Source organism: Mustela nigripes, chromosome 6 (assembly GCF_022355385.1).
Source record: "Mustela nigripes isolate SB6536 chromosome 6, MUSNIG.SB6536, whole genome shotgun sequence".
NCBI classification, from domain to species: domain Eukaryota; kingdom Metazoa; phylum Chordata; class Mammalia; order Carnivora; family Mustelidae; genus Mustela; species Mustela nigripes.
The window spans coordinates 7704126-7723324 of NC_081562.1; the positions used below are offsets into that span (position 1 = coordinate 7704126).

The 19199-nt window shown below is 38.3% G+C and overlaps 1 protein-coding gene across 1 annotated transcript in view; it reads left to right on the plus strand.

Moving 5' to 3' along the window:
* The window catches only part of SLC25A17 (solute carrier family 25 member 17), a 42238-nt gene that overhangs the window by 13549 nt on the left and 9490 nt on the right, over nucleotides 1-19199 (plus strand). Inside the window, exons 2-4 of the mRNA XM_059401940.1 lie at nucleotides 7808-7868; nucleotides 11137-11203; nucleotides 12604-12755. Of these exons, the coding sequence (XP_059257923.1) occupies nucleotides 7808-7868; nucleotides 11137-11203; nucleotides 12604-12755 (280 nt within the window). The remainder of the gene's footprint in view (nucleotides 1-7807; nucleotides 7869-11136; nucleotides 11204-12603; nucleotides 12756-19199) is intronic.

A 19199-nucleotide genomic window follows, 5' to 3' on the forward strand; every position in this document is an offset into this window, starting at 1 on the left:
GGTCTTGAAAGGAGCCAGTCACAAAAGAGCATGTATTATTTGATTCCATTTATATGAAATATCCAGAATAGAAAAATAGAGACAGAAAATTGACTAGTGGTTGCCAGGATGTGGGAGGAGGCAAGAATGGAAAGTAGCTGCTAATGGGTAGAGGTTTCTTTTGGGGGTAATAAAAATGGAGTTAGATAGTGGTGATAGTTGTACAACTATGAATGTCTTAAAAACCAGTGAGTTGTGGGGCACCTGGGTGGCTAAGTAGGTTAAACCTCTGCCTTTGACTCAGGTCATGGTCTCAGGGTCATGGGATCAAGCCCCGCATTGGGCTCTCTGCTCGACAAGGAGCCTCCTTCTCCTTCTCTCTCTGCCTGCTTGTGATCTCTCTCTGTCAAATAAATGAATAAAATCTTTAATTAAATAAATCAATAAAAACCAGTGAGTTGTAAAGAGAAGAACCTGAAGGACACAGGCAAAAATACTGAGAAATAACTAGCCTTTAAATCAAGTTTGGGAAAGAAGAAAGACTTAAAGTTAATGAGCTATACATCCACCTCCAGAAGTTAGATAAAAGTATTAAAATGAGCCCAAAGAAAGGAAAAGGAAGGTAATAAAATGGGGAAAAATTACTGAAATGTTTTCAGTAATTATTTGTTGAGAGTGAAAATTTGATTATGAAAACAAAACAATATGTAATCCTATATTTTTGGTAAAATAATGATCCCTCCAACCCCTAAAATCTAGAAGTCATAGTACAATTATTGTTGACTCAAAGGTAAGGAAATCCTCTATATTTCAGTGACTCCCAAATCTACATTTGTATCCCAGAATCTCTGTATTTTCAGACAAGTATCTGGCTACCTGCTGGACAATTTTTTTTTTTTAAGATTTTGTTTATTTATTTGACAGAGACACAAAGAGAGAGGGAACACCAGCAGGGGAAGCGGAAGCAGGAGAGGGAGAAGCAGGCCTCAAGACCCTGGGATCATGACTTGAGCAGAAGGCAGACGCCTAATGACTCAGCCACCCTGGCACCCCCCCTGCTGGACATTTTCTAATAGAAGTCTTGGAGGCACTTAAAATTCAGCTAATTGAAAGTCAAAATCATTATCTTCTGACTCAGAATTTCTCTTCATGCAGTGTTTACCTACAGTTATGACTACACTATATCCCTGGTTCTTTAAGTCAGAAACCTGGGTGCCCTGCTTGAAGTTCCTCTTCTTCCTCTCCCCAAATATGTCTGATCAGTCACTAGAATGGTCCTTAATATACTTAGCAAAAAAAACCCTGTGACTTGATCCCTGCTTACCCCTCAAGACATTAATTCCACTCTTGATCTTGCTCTCTGTATTCTGACAACAATAGCCTTTGAATTTCCAGAAAGTTCAGCATCCTTCCAGACTTGCACTTACTTCCCCTTTCAGCATCCTGTTGTATATTCTTTTTTTTTTCCTGTTGTATATTCTTTATGAACTATTTAGTATCCTTGTCATTAAAAAGCAAGTCTCTAATAAATTATTAGTTCTGAGGTGTAAATTATAGGCCACATTTGTTCTTAGAGTTAATTGCCTTTTAAAGAATTTCCTGATGAAGACAGTGACCGGCCCAAAGCTAGTTGATGTTTTCAGTTGCTTATGATGGTGGCATAATGCTAGTTGAAAGGGATATTAGAAGCAAATGTGGTGAATAATTGTTTGTTTATTTTTAAGATTTTATTTATTTGAGAGAGATAGAGCCCAAGCAGGGAGGAAAAGCAGGCTCCCCGCTGAGCAGGGATTCCCAGCAGGGGGGCTTGATCCCAGAACCCTGGGATCCTGACCTGAGCCAAAAGCAGGAACTTTACCAACTGAGCCACCCAGGCGCCCCAATAATAGTTTGTTAACGATGTATGGTTTTCATATTTAATTGCATGTTTATAACAAAAGTTCTCAAACTCTTTGGTCTCAGGATTTCTTTATGCTCTTAAAAATTATCGCAGACTCTGGGTGCCTGGGTGGCTTAGTTGGTTGGGCGACTCCCTTCAGCTCAGGTCATGATCGTGGAGTCCCAGGATCGAGACCTGCATCAGGCTCCCAGCTCCATGGGGAGTCTGCTTCTCTCTCTGACCTTTTCCCTCTCATGCTGTCTCTCACTCTGTCTCTCAAATAAATAAAATCTTTTAAAAAAATTATCACACACTCTGAAGAGCTTTTTATTTATTGTTTATAATATTAAACCTGTTACATGTTAACATATATAACATTTATTAAAAAAGTATAATTTTCCCCAAAATAATAAGAAGAGTGACATTGTTTTATATTTTTGCAAACCTTTCTCATGTTTGACTTAAGATAGCTGGGGGGCCTGGGTGGCTCAGTGGGTTAAAGCCTCTGCCTTCGGCTCAGGTCATGATCCCAGGGTCCTGGGATCAGGCTCTCTGCTCGGCAGGGAGCCTGCTGCCTCCTCTCTCTGCTTGCCTCTCTCCCTGCTTGTAATCTCTGTCTGTCAAGTAAATAAAATCTTAAAATAAAACAAAAAAACTGACAAGAGTGTTTTTAAAAAAGAGAGAGAAGATAGCTGGATCCTTGTATCTGCTTCTGCATTCAGGCAGTTTCAGTATCACATATCATGTACCCTCTGGAAAACTTCATTACACTGCTGTGATAAAATGAGAAAGGAAAAGGCAAAAACTGTGATCGTATTCTTACGAAAATAGTTTTAATCCTGCAGATCCCTGCAAAGGGTTTGGGGACTTTCAAGGAGCCCCAAACCATACTTTGAGATTCTAGGCTATATGCTCTTGTATTCTGATGTCTTTAAAAAGTGTATTTGCTTTTTCCCCACTTTAAAACTAACACATGCTTGTTTAAAAAAAAAAAAAAGTAATAATTATATGGAGAGTAAAAACAAGTACACTTTTATATGTTGAAGAGAAGAGTTACGTTAAAAGACTGAAAAAAGTTGAGAATAGTGAACAATAGAACTAGCAGGAGTCCAAGAACTCTGGCTTCTAACTCTGCGCTCCCCCCTCAGGCTTTGGGCAGACCTCTTCACTACCCTGGCTCAGACTCCTTAGTTCTCAGGTAAAGGGTGTCCCCTGCAAGATGTTTTTTTTTTTTGTTTTGTTTTGTTTTTTTTTAAGATTTTATTTGTTTGACAGAGAGAGAGAGATCACAAATAGGCAGAGAAGGAAGCCTACTTGGGGGAAGCAGGGTCCCCGCCAAGCTGAGAGCCCAATGCAGGGCTTGATCTCAGGACCCTGAGATCATGACCTGAGCCTAAGGCAGAGGCTTAACCCACTGAGCTACCCAGGTGCCCCACAAGATGATTTCTGAAGACTTTTCTAGCTCTAGGTGCCAGTGTGGTATAGCAATTAATTCATTTCCTAAGACCTAATGGTTAAATGTCAGAGGGGGATGCTAGAAAATTGTGACTAAAAATGTTTGTTTTTGGTGAGACACCAGAAGGTTGTTTCTCTGGAAATGGATTCTTTTAAATTTTAATTAATGTCAGCAGTAGAACTCCCACTCAATTCTGTGGGACTCAAAATAATGGATTTATTTTTATGTCTCTCTGGCACAACAGTATTGTACATTGTGGTTATCTTCTTGGTATTTCGTGCCTTCTAATTTTATGTAAGTGAACAGACAGTCCTAGAGGAAAAAAAGCACTGAGTATTTATGAAAGAGGAATTTAATTCAGATTCTAAAAAGTCATGTGCTTATATAGCTTAGCATAAAACTCGCATATATAATAAATATTTTCCTTCAGGTAACAGCTGCTTATGAAAAGGAAAGCAGTCATCTGTGTGTTTGCTTGGTGAGGAGACAAATATAGCAAGTTCCCAGTGTACAGAACAGCTATGTTCCAAATTTAGCATTTTGAATAAATTTTTTCATGGATATTAAGTTTATTTGTAGGTGCATATAATCATACATTAATTAACAAGTTTAGGCCTTATGCTATGCCTGGCTCTATGCTGAGTTTCCAGACTAGTACACAAAAAAATTTTGATGCATTAAATAGGTCCCATATTAGTACCTTTTTTTCTTTCTCAGTAATATTTAGTATTATATTAGTAAAATTTTTTTAAGGTTTTAATTACAACAGTGGTTAAGTGTGTGGTCTCTGGAGCCAAGTTGCTGGTTTTCAAATACTAATTCTGCCACTTGCAAAGAGTAACTTTAGTAAAGTTACAAAACCTCTCAGTATCTTTTTCCTCATATGTAAAATGAAGAAAATACCAGTACTTAATCTCATCAGGTTGTTGTGAGGATTAATTTTTTTTTTTTTAACTGTGTTATTCCCATAATGTAAACTTAACCATTTTAAAGAATACAGTTCAGGGGCACCTGACTGGCTCAGTCCGAGTAAGTTCAAGTCCCGTGATGGGTGTAAAGCTAACTGAAAAACCAAAGCAAACAAACAAAAAAAAACCCCACAAAACTTTAAAGTGTATGGTTCAGCAGTACTTAATGCATTCACAATGTCTCATTCCATAATATTTTGAGTGGATAAACTATACAGTATATACATACAATCAAATATTAGCCATAAAAAGGAATGAAGTACTGATAAATGCTCCAAGGTTGGTACACACAAGAGGTCACACTTTGCACGATTGTTTTTATATGAAATAAATGAGAATGGATACATCCATAGAGACAGAAAGCAGATTAGTGGTTGTCAGGGCTGAGTGGAGGGGGAAGTGGGACGTGCTTGCTTGTCTTTTGAGGTGATGAAAATATGTTGGGATTTGATAGAATTGGTGGTTGCACAGCACCGTGAATATACCAATGGCACTGAATGATACTTTTTTTTTTAAAGATTTTTTTATTTATTTGACAGACAGAGATCACAAGTAGAGAGGCAGGCAGCGAGAGAGGAGGAAGCAGGCTCCCCACGGAGCAGAGAGCCCAATGTGGGGCTCTATCCCAGGACCCTGGGGTCATGACCTGAGCCGAAGGCAAAGGCTTTAACCTACTGAGCCACCCAGGTGCCCTGAATGGTACTTTTAAATGGTTAATTTAGGATATGTGAATTCCACTTCAATCTAAAAATAATAAAGCTGCTTGATCACTTAGATTGGCAAAAATACTCTTAGACAACCAAAGCCAAAGAGTCTGCTTAATCCTATGGGTTCCTGCTTTTTCTGGCCTCAGTAGATTTCCCTTACTATCCTGTGAGCTCAGCGAGGTATTTTGCAGCATGTTGTTTAGGCCATCATATTGTTGCAAACTGAAACTCTCATTTCACCCTTAATTTTTGTTTTTTAAGATTCTTATTTATTTTAGAGAGCAAGAATATGAACAGGGAGAGGATGGACAGGGTGGGAGCAAGAGGGGGAAAGAATTTCAAGCAGACTGTGCCCTGGTGTGGATCCTGACAGGGCTCAATCTCAGGACCCTGGGATGGTGAAACCCGAGCTGGCCTGAGCCCAAACCAAGAGTCAGATGCTTAACCGACTTAGCCACCCAGGTCCCCCTACATGATACTTCAACCTATAAACCTTTTCTGTCATTATTAGTGATTGGAACGGGGAGGAGGCAATGCTGAGTTTTGAGTCACCCATCTTGATCCAGTCTTTCCAGTACTAATAAATTTTTTTTTTTTAGATTTTTAAAAAAAATTTATTTGACACAGAGAGAGAGATCACAAGTAGGCAGAGAGGTAGGCAGAGAGAGAGGGGGAAGCAGTTTCCCTGTTGAGCAGAGAGCCTGATGCAGGGCTCGATCCCAGGACCCCGAGATTATGACCTGAGCCGATGGCAGAGGCTTTAACTCACTGAGCCACCCAGGCACCCCCAGTACTAATAAATTTTAAAAAGTTAGTTAATTTTACTGATTTGAACTTTATGCTAGTCCTTGAGGAGGTAATAGACCATTGAATTCTTAGTAATGACTGTTCTTTTTAGCTTGGCATACCATGTACTTCACTTAAAAATTTCAAGGTACGTAGGCAGGTTTTTCTAACTTGGGAAACTTCAGGTATATCTTTAAAGCTGGCAAGGAAGAGGGACGGAAATGGTCCAATTGTTTGAAAAAGTAGTTTCCAGACAGGGCTTTCTTGCCTAGAGATGCCCTGTTTATGCAGTACCCTACATGGATTTGTAGTACCATGCTGTGGGGGAAAAAAGCCACAGCCTTCATAACCCAATAAACATTCTCCAGCTTCCCAGTCCCCATTTTTCTTAGAAATTGCCAGTGACATGAGCAAGAGTGCTGGAAGCATAGGTCTGTAGACTGTAAGACTTTGTGGTCCAGTGTTTCTTGAGACATTAGATATTATCTAGTCCTTATTAGAAAGAACATTGGTGCTGGGAGTCATCAAAAAAAAAAGCATAAATAATTGAATAGGTAACTTGAATAAACATTTTATTAAGGATTGATGTTCTACAAAGAGACAGTAAATATTTTTAAAATCTAGTAGAGGAGCTATAAGCAAGTGTTGTGGGAACACAGAGGAACGAACATAGATGGGCAACGGGTGGTAACATTCAATCTGAGTTTTGAAGAATACTTTACAGGACAGTACAGTGTTCTCCATTGTCAAGCAGGCTGACCTATTTAAATAGATAAGAGACCTGACAAATGTTTCTTATCCATAAGGTTGACCTAATTTCCAGTTGTTATCATGATTAAAATATTATATGTAACCATTATTAGATTAGTATCCTAAAACTTGGATCTTATGCCTGAGAATATATACTAGTGGGTCTCCATCTGGGTTGAGACCATAAACCCACCTGAAGATTTCATCCCAAACTGTGGTTTTTATCTGTCATAGGATTTTGAAAAGATTTTATTTATTTATTTATTTATTTATCTATTTATTTATTTAATTTACTTAAAAAACCTGGGGGCGTGCAGAGGGAGAGGGAGAAGCAGGATCCCCACTGAACAGGGACCTCCTCCCAACCCCTCAATGTGAGGCTCCATCCCAGGACCCTGGAATCATAACCTCCACCAAAGGCAGACACTTAACCGACTGAGCCATCCAGGCACCCCTATCTGTTGTAGGATTTCTTGAATGGAAAGACTAGTTTGGGCCTCTGTCCCTGATATTTTTTTTGTCATTGTGTTACTCTGGATGAACAGATGGAATATTGAGCCAAGATTGTCCCTATTTTACTTAAAACACAAGCAAACAAAACTATTTTAAAGAGCAATATGATTTGTATACTTCCTTTACTTTGTGGTAAGTATATCGATTAAGCCAAGAGAATAGAAGTATGTATCTGTTTGATTACTGGATATTTTGGTGTGTAGGATTATCAGAGAGAGCATAGGAGCAGCAACTGACCTATAAAAGATTAAAAATCCATTTATCTGCTATCTTCTACTTATGTCCTGGGTTGTAAACCCCTAAGTTTGTCCTCTCCAGGCAACCTCTTCATTTTCTTTTTCAGTATAAGAGAGAGATTCTTTTTTTTTTTTTTTTAAAGATTTTATTTATTTGACAGACAGAGATCACAAGTAGGCAGAGAGGCAGGTGGGGAGAGAGAGAGAGGGAAGCAGGCTCCCTGCTGAGCAGAGAGCCCGATGCGGGGCTCGATCCCAGGACCCTGAGATCATGACCTGAGCCGAAGGCAGCGGCTTAACCCACTGAGCCACCCAGGCGCCCCTGAGAGAGAGATTCTTTCTAGAAAATAAAATACTTCCGTTTAAGTATAAAACTATAGAACTTGAGCAGTAATAATTCCAATATTGTATATGTCTGTTCACTGAAAGTATGATTTGACTCCTTGTTAATAATGAACTTTTATTCACTTGAAAGTTGTGGCTTTTTGTTTTTAATGGAACCGTAATTGCTAAAGGCTTTTCAAACTTTTCAGGGAAGTGTGACAGCAATGACAGTATTTTTCCCCTTGGATACAGCTCGACTCCGACTTCAAGGTGAGTATCTTTTGTAGGCATCATAGTTTTTTCATTTGGTGTCAAGAAGCAAACATATTTTTCTCATAAGTTCTAAGTTAACATAAGGATAGCTGTTTTGCAGGGAGCCTGCTTCTCCCTCTGCCTCTGTCTGCCATTCTGTCTGCCTGTGCTCGCTCTCTCTCTCTCTCTGATAAATAAATAAAATCTTTAAAAAAAAAAAAAGGATAGCTGTTTTGTTAACAATCTATCCTTGTCCATTTCCACTGACTTTACATCCTTGCTGTTTCCCAGTTAACAGAGAGATGTTCATGGATGAGTCGTAGTCTCAGCCACTCTTATCTGAAAAAACCTGAGTGGGTTTGCATTAATAATTTTGAATCATTACAGTTATTTCTAATAAACAATATGAGTTTTTTTTTTAAGATTTTATTTATTTATTTGACAGAGAGGGAGATCACAAGTAGGCAGAGAGACAGGCAGAGAGAGAGGGGAAGCAGGCTCCCTGCTGAGCAGAGAGCCTGATGCGGGACTCGATCCCAGAACCCTGAGATCATGACCTGAGCCGAAGGCAGCGGCTTAACGCACTGAGCCACCCAGGCGCCCAACGATATGAGTTTTTAAAAAAGATTTTATTCATTTATTTGATAGAAGGAGAAAGATCAAGCACAGTGAGGGGGAGGGGCACAGAGAGAGGGAGAAGCAGACTCCCCACTGATCAGGGAGCCTGATATGGGGCCGGTCCCAGCTTAGATCATGACCTGAGCCCAAGGCAGACACTTAACCGACTGAGCCACTCAGGAACTCTAATTTTTTTTTTTTTTTTTTAAAGTAATCTCTATATACAACATTGGGCTCAAATTTACAACCCCAAGATCAAGAGTTGCATGCTCTACCAAGTAAGCCAACTGGTGCCTGCACAATATGACATTTTTAAGGCACAATGTACAGAGTTTTTGCTGGGGGTAGATCTTCTCAAAAGAGAGCAAAGAATAGAGACAGTGGATCCAAACACCCATTGTCACTGCTAAGTTGGACATGTAGATCTAGACCTAGTTTGCCTCTTTTGAGTTATAGGACTAGGCAACTATAATTCGTGCTTGCTTATTCCCTAGTATTTTCAACTTGAAATTATAAACCTATGCTAGAACTTATGTGAAGAGATAAGAATAAGATTAGCTTTGAATAAACTAATTCAATGTAATTTAATGTTAAAACCCTTTATGGCTATCATTATCAATCAATTTTAGAGTTTTGTGATAGGTTTTTTCATATGACTCAAAATATATAAAATGATGTGCACTATAGTGGAAAATCTCACTCTGATCTGCCCGTTTTCCCTTCTCTGCAGATAATGTCTTTATTAGTCTTTCAAATAGTCATGCAGAATTTCATTACGGAATAACAAGCAAATAAGAATATAGAAGATTTCTCCCGTCCTTCCACAAAAAAAAAAAAGCATATTTGTCACATTTTTCTGTGCCATACATTTTTTACTTAACAGCATATTTTGGATGCTTTCCAAATCAGTGCTTTGAGAGCTTCTTCGTCCTTCGAGCTGTAGCATGATTTCATAGTGTAAATGCTCCAGAACCTGTTTCCCCTTCCCCTATTGTAGATTCTTGGATCTTTTCTTCTATCTCTCTCTCTCTCTTTTTAAGATTTTATTTATTTAGAGGCGCCTGGTTGGTTCAGTGGGTTAAAGCATCTGCCTTCGGCTCAGGTGATGATCCCAGGGTCCTGGGATCGAGCCCCGAGTTGGGCTCTCTGCTCAGTGGGCAGCCTGTTCCCCTACCCCACTGCCTGCCTCTCTTCCTACTTGTGATCTCTGTCTGTCAAATAAATAAATAAAATCTTTTTTTTTTAATTTTTTAAATTAAAAAAAAAATTTTTTTTAAGATTTTTTTTTAAAGGTTTTATTTATTTATTTGAGAAAGAGACAGAGCATGTGATCAGGGGGAGGAGCAGAGGGAGAGGGACAAGCAGACTCCATGCAGAATGTGGAGCCCCATGTGGGGCCTGATTTCTACCACCCCAAGATCACAGCACTGGCTGAAACCAAGACCTGGATGCCCAACTGACTGAGCCACCCAGGTACCCCTCTTCTCTTTTGTAGAATTGTTTCTGTAGTTCTATGGGATAAATTCCCAGAAGGGAGATTGCTGGATCAAAGGGTAAGCCTGTTTGTAATTTTGATAGCGATGGCCAGATTGCCTTCTGTAGGAGTTTCCTTTCACCATCCCACAAACCGTATAGGTATCAATTTTAATTCTTAGGATATTGTTCTATTTCCACATTTTTATGTTTTCAAAATGTTCTCCAAGCGTGGGTAGGAAATGTGAAGTTAATTGAGGTTTTGTGATTTTTCAGTGAGAATGCCAAGAAAAGCAGAGCTCTCATCCTTTTTTTAGTTTTAAGTAAGTTCTACGCCCAAGGTGGGGCTCAAACTTATGACCCTGATATCAAGAGTCACATGTTCTACCAACTGAGCCAGCCAGTCACCCCAGTTCTCATCCTTCTGAGACCTTTATTTTTTAGAAAGAGAACAAATATTTTAGAAATAGAACAACAACAACAACAACAAAAATAGAACAAAAGCCTAAAACTTTGAAAACCTGAGGTGGTTTTTTTTTTTTTTTTAAAGATTTTATTTATTTATTTGAGAGAGAGACAGTGAGAGAGAACATGAGAGGCGAGAAGGTCAGAGAGAGAAGTAGACTCCCCATAGAGCCGGGAGCCCGATGCGGGACTCGATCCTTGGGACTCCAGGATTGTGACCTGAGCCGAAGGCAGTTGTCTAACCAACTGAGCTACCCAGGAGCCCGAAAACCTGAGTTTTAATCGTGGCTCTGCTGCCAGCTACATGTGTCCTTCACATCTTTTGTGTCTGGCCTCTCCACTAACAGGGAGATGGTAATTAGTTTCCTCTTTATGTTATAAGATGTTAAGATAAAAATGGGAATATGTAACTCTGAAAAAAAAAAACCCTCAAAACAAGAAAGCCTTATAAAATACAAGATTCCTGTCACACTTTTGCTTTGGGAATTAGGCATTGAATTAAAATGGTTTGTGGTTCATGAATAACAGATGAGACCCAAGGAAACCACAGTTGGGAATTTAGCAATAGGAACAAGGAGGATTGGTGAGTTCTGAGGCAAGTTAGGGAGCTCAAATAATAGGGTGGGAGATTGCTCAGGTGAGGTAAATAGCATTTCAGCGAAACTTGTCGATGCTGAAGATAATAATTCTCAAAGGATTTAGTTAAAATGTATATTCTTTTATCTTATAGTTGATGAGAAAAGAAAGTCCAAAACTACACACATGGTGCTCCTGGAGATCATTAAGGAAGAAGGCCTGTGAGTACCACCTTGCCCATCTTTGCTAGACAAAGCAGCCCTTTAGGAGATTGCTGGGCTCCTAGCACACCTGTCCTCAACTCTCTTTCCATTCTTGTAGCCTTACAGTAGTTGTGAATCTGTAATTGCCTGACTTGTAAGTACATAATTGTTTTCATCTCCTTAAAGTTTTGTAGTTGGACATTTTGGTTCTTGATCATAGAGTCTTCCATGAAACCAATGCTTTGTTTTACGTTTTAGTGTTTTTTTACAGTGAGCCGAAGTTGTTGTTTAGTTCATTCCTATCAGATGCCTTCAGATTATGTACTTTTTTTTTTAACTTTTTATTTGGAAATAATTTCAAGTTCACAAAAAGTTACAAAACTAAAAATACTACAAAGAATATCAATATATGCTTTACCCAGAGCCACCTACTATATTAACACTTTTTCCCATTTATTTTCCCGGTTGCGCTGATATTTTCTCCCTGCTTTCTCTCTCCCTTCCCTTCTGTCTTTATTACACACACACACACCACACAAACTTTTTTCAGAATTATTTAAGAGTAAGTTACACACCATACATCAAAGCCTTTTACCCCTATGATGTTGACATTTTTAAAGAATATAGCCCCCCTTCTTTTAAATAAAATGTTTCTCATTTTAAGTTTGCCTCATGTTTCTTTATGATTAGACTGAGGGCTCTGCATTCTTGACCAGAGTCATGCATAGGTGATATTGTGTCCTTAGGCTCTCACATCTGGAATCACATATTGTCCACCTGCCCTCATTGGTTAGTTATGATTTCTCAGATTCACGTTAACCACTGAATTATTTAAATTTTCCTCTCTTGCATCTATCAGTGGTCTATGAAGACAAATTTTATTTAGTATTAGTATAGACCTAGAAATTCCTGGTTTTTTGGTCGTTTACAGTTGATTACCATACTGTATTATGTTGGTGTTGAAACTGTCCTGAGTGGGACCCCCGTCAGCCTGCTTCCTGTGCCCTAATAACATGCTCCCATCACTTTTTTTTTTTTACACTTATTATGTCTGTATTTACTTCATTTTTAAATGTTGTTACCTTGTAATAAAATGTGAATGGTGCTATATTAACTAATAGCCATGCAGAAATTATCTCTAATTTTATACAGTAATTATGAAAGGAAATCAAGGGGAGGAAACCAGGAAAATCAGTCATTGAAAGTGTGTTGTTTCTTTGGTATCATTAATGGTAGAAAAGATTTCTTGGTTTGGGCTTCTTTCAGAATATGAGATATATGTACAGTTTGGAGTATGTTGTAGTGTAGGAATGAACTTGGAGAATATCTGAATCATGATCACCCTTTTCTAGAACTTTGCCCCTTTCCACTAGCTTTTGTCCAGCATCTTTACATTGCTTATTGTGTTTTTCCTCTAGCCTGGCACCATATCGAGGGTGGTTTCCAGTTATCTCCAGTCTCTGCTGCTCCAATTTTGTCTATTTCTACACTTTTAATAGTCTCAAAGCAGTCTGGGTCAAAGGTCAACGTTCTACTACTGGAAAAGATCTAGTAGTTGGATTTGTTGCAGGTAACAAAGTTTTCTGAATATAAAGTTTTTTATATTTTAATGTTTATCTTGTGGTTCATATATTCTCTAAGATGTCGTTTTAGCACAAAATAATGCTACAAAGAATATAATTAATTTTCTGACTTGGCTCTACGTGTGTGTGTGTGTTTGGTAAAAACAAACAACATATAATTTACTATTTTAATGATTTTTAAGTGTATACTTCAATAGTAAGTTTATTTACATTATTGTGAAACAAATCTCCAGAACATTTTCATCTTATAAATGTGAAACTCTATAACCATTAGACAACAACACCCCCTTACCCCCTTCTCCAGCCCCATTCTTTCTGTTTCTATAAATCTGACTACTGTAGATGTCTTATGTAACTGGAATTATACAGCATTTGTCTTTTTGGAACTGGCTCATTTCATTCAGCATGTCTTCAAGGTTCATTCATGTTGTAGGATGTAGCAGGATTTCTATTTTTTTTTTTAAGACTAAATAATCTTTTCTTGTATGTATATAATAAATAATATTTACTTGTATGTATATACCATTTTGTTTATCCATTCATCTAATGATGGGCATTTAGGTTGTTTCTAACTCTTGGATACTTTGAATAGTTGCTATTATGAACATGGGTTGTGCAGATATATCTCTTCAAGTCCCTGCTTTCAGTTCTTTTGGATATATACCTAGAAGTGAGATTGCAGGATCATATATTAGGGTTTTTTTGTGTGTGTTTTTTGCTTTTTGTTCGTTTTTGTTTTTGTTTTTTTTCCTCATAAGGAACTACCATACTCTTTTCCATAGCAGTTATGGCAGGGGTTTTTAATTCTCCACATCCTTACCAGCTCTTGTTACTTCCTGGGTGTTTTTGCTTTAATAGTAGCCATCCCAGTGATAGTGTGAGGTGATAGTTCACTGTGGTTTGATTTGCATTTCTCTGATGAGTAGTGATGTTGAGCATCTTTTCATATGCTTATTGGCCACTTGTATATCATCTTTGGAGAAATGTCTGTTCAAGTCCTTTGCCTTTAAATTAGTTATTTGATATTTTGTCATTGAGCTGTAGGTATTTTTTTATATATTCTGGATATTAGCCCCTTATGAGATATATGATTTCCAGGTATGTTCTCCCATTCTCCATTGCCTTTTACTCTGTTGGTTATGTCCTTTGGTGCTTAAAAATTTTAAGTTTGGTGTTTGTGCCATTTGTCTATTTTTGCTTTTCTGCCTGTGCTTTTGGTGTCACATCCAAAAAGTCATTGCTGTGTCTAATGACATGAAAACATTTTCTTTTTTTTTTTTAAAGATTTTATTTATTTATCAGAGAGAGAGAGGGGGAGAGAGCAAGCACAGGCAGACAGAATGGCAGGCAGAGGCAGAGGGAGAAGCAGGCTCCCTGCTGAGCAAGGAGCCCGATGTGGGACTCGATCCCAGGACGCTGGGATCATGACCTGAGCCGAAGGCAGCCGTTTAACCAACTGAGCCACCCAGGCGTCCCGACATGAAAACATTTTCTGCTCTGTTTTCTTCTAGGAGTTTTATACTTTTAGGTCTTATGTTTGGATCTTTAATCCATTTAGAATAATTTTTAAAATTTTTCCATTTAGAATAAATTTTTATATGTGGTGAAAGATACAGATCCAACTTCATTCTTTTTTGTGCGTAGGTATCCAGTTTTCCTAGTACCATTTGATGATATTTTCCTTTCCCTGTTGAGTGGTCCTGACACCCTTGTGGAAGATCATTGACCATAGACACAAAAAGGTTTATTTCTGAGCTAGCCTGGCTTATTTTTGTCTTTTAATCCAGAGAAGATTGTTTTATCCATGTTTAGCAGCGTCCCAGAAATTATGGAGCTTAAAGTCTCTCTCTTTTTGAAGATTTTATTTATTTATTTACAGAGAGAGAGAACACGCAAGTGGGGGTTGGGAGGGGTGAGGGAGAGAGAGAATCCCAAGCTGACTCCATGCTAAGTGGGGAACCTGATAGGAGGGCTCAATCTCACGACCCTGAGATCATGGCCTGAGCCAAAATCAAGAGTCACACGCTTAACCAACTGAGCTACGCAGGCACCCTGAGTCTCTTTAAAAAAAAAAAAAAAAAAAGGATTACAATAAATTTTTTTTTTAAGATTTTATTAATTATTAGAGAGAGAGCACAAGCAGAGGAGAGGCAAAAGGAGCGAGAGAAGTGGGCTTCCCGCTGAGCAGGGCGCCCTATGTGGGGCTCAGTCTCAGGCCTCTGGGATCATGACCTGAGCTGAAGGTAGACAGTTAACCAGCTGAGCCACCCAGGCACCCCTAAATTAATTGATTTAACTATTATACTTTTAGTATTCTGTTTTGTGGAATCAATTTTTGGTATATTCTTTGAAAAATTAGTACTTTGGGAGCCGTATATTTGAATAATGTAAATGTCCATTTGAAATTTAAATGATTTAATTGAAAAATAGTTACCAGGCCAAGAGTACTCGTGCCCTACAAGTTTTCCTCTTTACCACTATGAGGCCATTGATGTTTTTTGGCTTGGTCTCTGAGGTTTTCTTCTGCTTAATACTCTCATTTTGGTTTTAAGCTCATTAAGATCTAATTAACTTTCACCTGTACCAAGCTTTTTTTTAATTGAGATATAATTGACATATAACATTATATTAGTTTCAGGTGTACAACATAAGGATTTAGTATTTGTATATATTGCAAAATGATAGTTAACATCCATCACCACACAATTAAATTTTTTTTCCTTGTGGTGAGAACTTTTTCTTAAGATTTTATTTTTAAGTAATCTCTACACCCAATGTGGGTCTTGAACCCACAACCCTGGAGATCAAGAGTCACATGCTCCACCAACTGAACCAGCCAGGCGCCCCTGTGGTGAGAACTTTGAAGATCTACTCTCTTAGCAACTTTCAAATACACAATAATCACTATGCTATTCTTAGTGACTTACTTGATTTGATTTTTGATTTGATATTATTTGATATTAATGACTTATTTATTTTATAATAAAAGTGTGTCCCTTTTGACCACCCACCAAGCCAACTTTTTCATAGCGTATAACACACAGGATTTCATTCTCTGAAGAAATGAATAAAGATTTGTAAGTAAATAACTCAGGATAGAAATCCAGGAGTCATCATAGCATAGTGCTCTCTTACCCTCCACAGTCGTTTGATCATCAAGGACCATCAGTCTCAGGGATGCCTGGCTGGCTCAGTCAGTAGAGCATGTGACAATTGGTCTCCGGGTTGAGTGTTTGAGTCCTTTTTTGGGCATAGAGATTACTTTAAAAAAAAGGAACCATCATCAGTCTGTCTCCTAAGTATCTCTAGAATCTATTTCTTCTTTTCCATATCCATAGCCATTTCTGTTGTTGCTTCTGAAGTCGTCCTTAACTTACCTACTTCGCATAATTCTGCCCAGCTTCCTTTCTGGAAGAATAGAATAACTTTTCTTTTCTTTCTTTTTTTATTTTTTTAATTAACATATAATGTATTATTTGCCCCAGGGGAACAGGTCTGTGAATCGTCAGGCTTACACACTTCACAGCACTCATCATAGCACATACCCTCCCCAATGTCCATAACCCAACTACCCTCTCCCTACCCCCATGCCCCCGGCAACCTTCAGTTTGTTTTGTGAGATTAAGAGTGTTTTATGGTTTGTCTCCCCCCGGATCCCATCTTGGTTCATTTTTTCTTTCCGTACCCCCCAAATCCCCCACGGTGCCTCTCGAATTCCTCATATCAGGGAGATCATATGATAATTGTCTTAGAATAACCTTTCTAACAGTATCATAACTCAAAGAATTCAAGCTTGAGATTTGTTCACCTGGCAAAAAAATCAGAATAAATCCAAGGTTATCCTGTACAGAAGGAACCTTCTTTTTTACATAATTGCAACAAATGGCACTCTAGTATTATCTTGAATACCTGAGACCAAGTATTTGTAATATTTTGATTTTAATACATTTTAGATTACTGTAGTTTTATGTATTGACATTTAAAAGGTTATGACTCACTATCAAGGACTAACTCAGTAACTTTCCATGAAACTACTAATTCATGAAATATATGATGAAATCTTTTTTAATTTAATTATTTATTGAATTTTTATTAACATAATGTATTATTTGTTTCAGGGGTACAGGTCTATGACTCATCAGTCTTACACAGCACATACCCTCCCTAGTGTCCTTCACCCAGCTATCCCTCCAGCAACCCTCAGTACAATATCCTTTTTAATTGTTCAAAGCTGTTTTTTTTTTGTTTTTTGTTTTTTTAAAGATTTTATTTATTTGTCAGAGAGAGAGGGGGAGCGAGAGTGAGCACAGGCAGACAGAATGGCAGGCAGAGACAGAGGGAGAAGCAGGCTCCCTGCCGAGCAAGGAGCCCGATGTGGGACTCGATCCCAGGACGCTGGGACCATGACCTGAGCCGAAGGCAGTTGCTTAACCAACTGAACCATCCAGGCGTCCCTCAAAGCTGTTTATTTGCTGGCATCTGACATCCCGTTCTCCACCAGGTGCACAACACCATTGTTATTCTCTCTCTCACTGTGCTTTGCTTTACACATCTATAATCATAGCAGATTCCCCCATATCTAACACGGCTAGACTGGAATATTAAGGCAGTTAGTTTTTAAAAGTCAGTTGACCTAGGGATTATCGGTTTTTTTTTAGTATATGTGCTGCCGATGCGAGCACGAGGTAGGGATTATCATAAATAGACTACTTACATTGTATTTTATTTTAACTTAAGAAGTATAAATACATATTTTTTCATTTTTTTAAAATACATGGCCAAGGCATATTGGTTCACTGATGGGAGTTTTGTGCCTTTTCTTGTACATACCACATACCTACAAAATTTTGCCTACCATAACAGATTCAAGTGACATAAGCAAGTTTGAGAAAAGCATATCATTCTCATTCACTTACATTCTGAAGTGTTTTCTTGAGTATGTGAAAGAAAGGTGCAGTGGGTCCGTGTCAGTGGTGAGCCTCATCTATTATATGCCTTATCAGAGAGATGGTGGGGGACTGCTATTCTGAAACCCAAATCTGATGTTATCCCCAGCTTCAGACCTTTTGATGTCTGCCACTTACATATAAATAAAATCACGGTACCCACAGAATAAAAGGCCCCCATTGTATACAGGATAAATGCCCAACGTGCAGTCTTCTGTGATACTGCTTTCTTCTAGCTTGATCTTTACTGTTCCCATCCTCTCTTGGAAAACTGTGACTCCTTGAGTATACCAAGACATTTAATGACCCCATCCTTCTATAGCTTCTGTTGTTGGTCTGATGCACAGTAAGGCCCCACCAGCTGCCCTAAACAAAGGATTGTCCAGCCCACAATCAAAATGTTGGTTGTTACCATCATTGAGAGACCCTTGGTCAGTTGTATGTTATAGTTCTTTATAATTCTGAGATTCTCTGATTATAGGTTCTCTCTTTTTCTGAAAGTAAGGAATTCTTGGAAAAATGCTTTTGTGAGTTTTAAATTTCTCCTCATAACATGTTTTCATATCTTAATACCTATGCATTCTTTGAATTAGAACCACTTTTTCTTTTCCTGCTGTGAGCCTTGTCATGTATTAAAATCACTGTTGAAATGAGTTTCATTGTCTCCAAGGAGAACTAGGAACAGTATAATTGTTATTCAAGTTCTGTTTGAAATTTAGGAATTTATTAGTTATTGTACTTTCATAGGGAAAAAAGCTCATATAGCTTGATACCTTGGGGAGGGATTTGGGAACAGAATCTCACAGAAAATTTAAATGAAGAAGATACTTGCCATTTTTGTGAAATTGGGATTTTTACCAATAACTGTTTTTGAATGCCAGTGGTGTTATTGTTGACAGTTCATATTCCTTTCCTGCCCTCCAGTCTTAAATCCGGTGAGGCAGGTTTGTTTCTATTGTGTATCAAGTTGCATTCCTTCATAGGGAGCCAAGCGGTTAGATTTATGACCTTGATCTGCCCTTGTCTTGTATCAGTGGCCATTGCACTGATTTCCCATAAGTGCATATATGATTAGCAATACTTCTTTTTTGTCTCCTTAACAGACTCACTGCTAATAAAACTATTTTGTTTTCAAGATTTTAGAAGTAAAGAGCTGTTTAAATTATTCCTTGAATCAGTGCATAATTTCAGTGCATGTGTTCAGTTACTGTTCATCTCTTAATTTTGCTTCTGTTTCTTATAAATGATTTTTACAAAGAAAAACAAAAATGGAATCACTTAAATTGGAAGAAAAACAATTTTTTTTTAAGATTTTATTTATTTGACAGAGTGAGACACAGTGAGAGAGGGAACACAAGCAGGGGGAGTGGGAGAGGGAGAAGCAGGCTTCCCGCAGAGCAGGGAGCCTGATGCGGGGCTCGAACCCAGGACCCCGGAATCATGACCTGAGCCAAAGGTAGCAGCTTAACAACTGAACCACCCAGG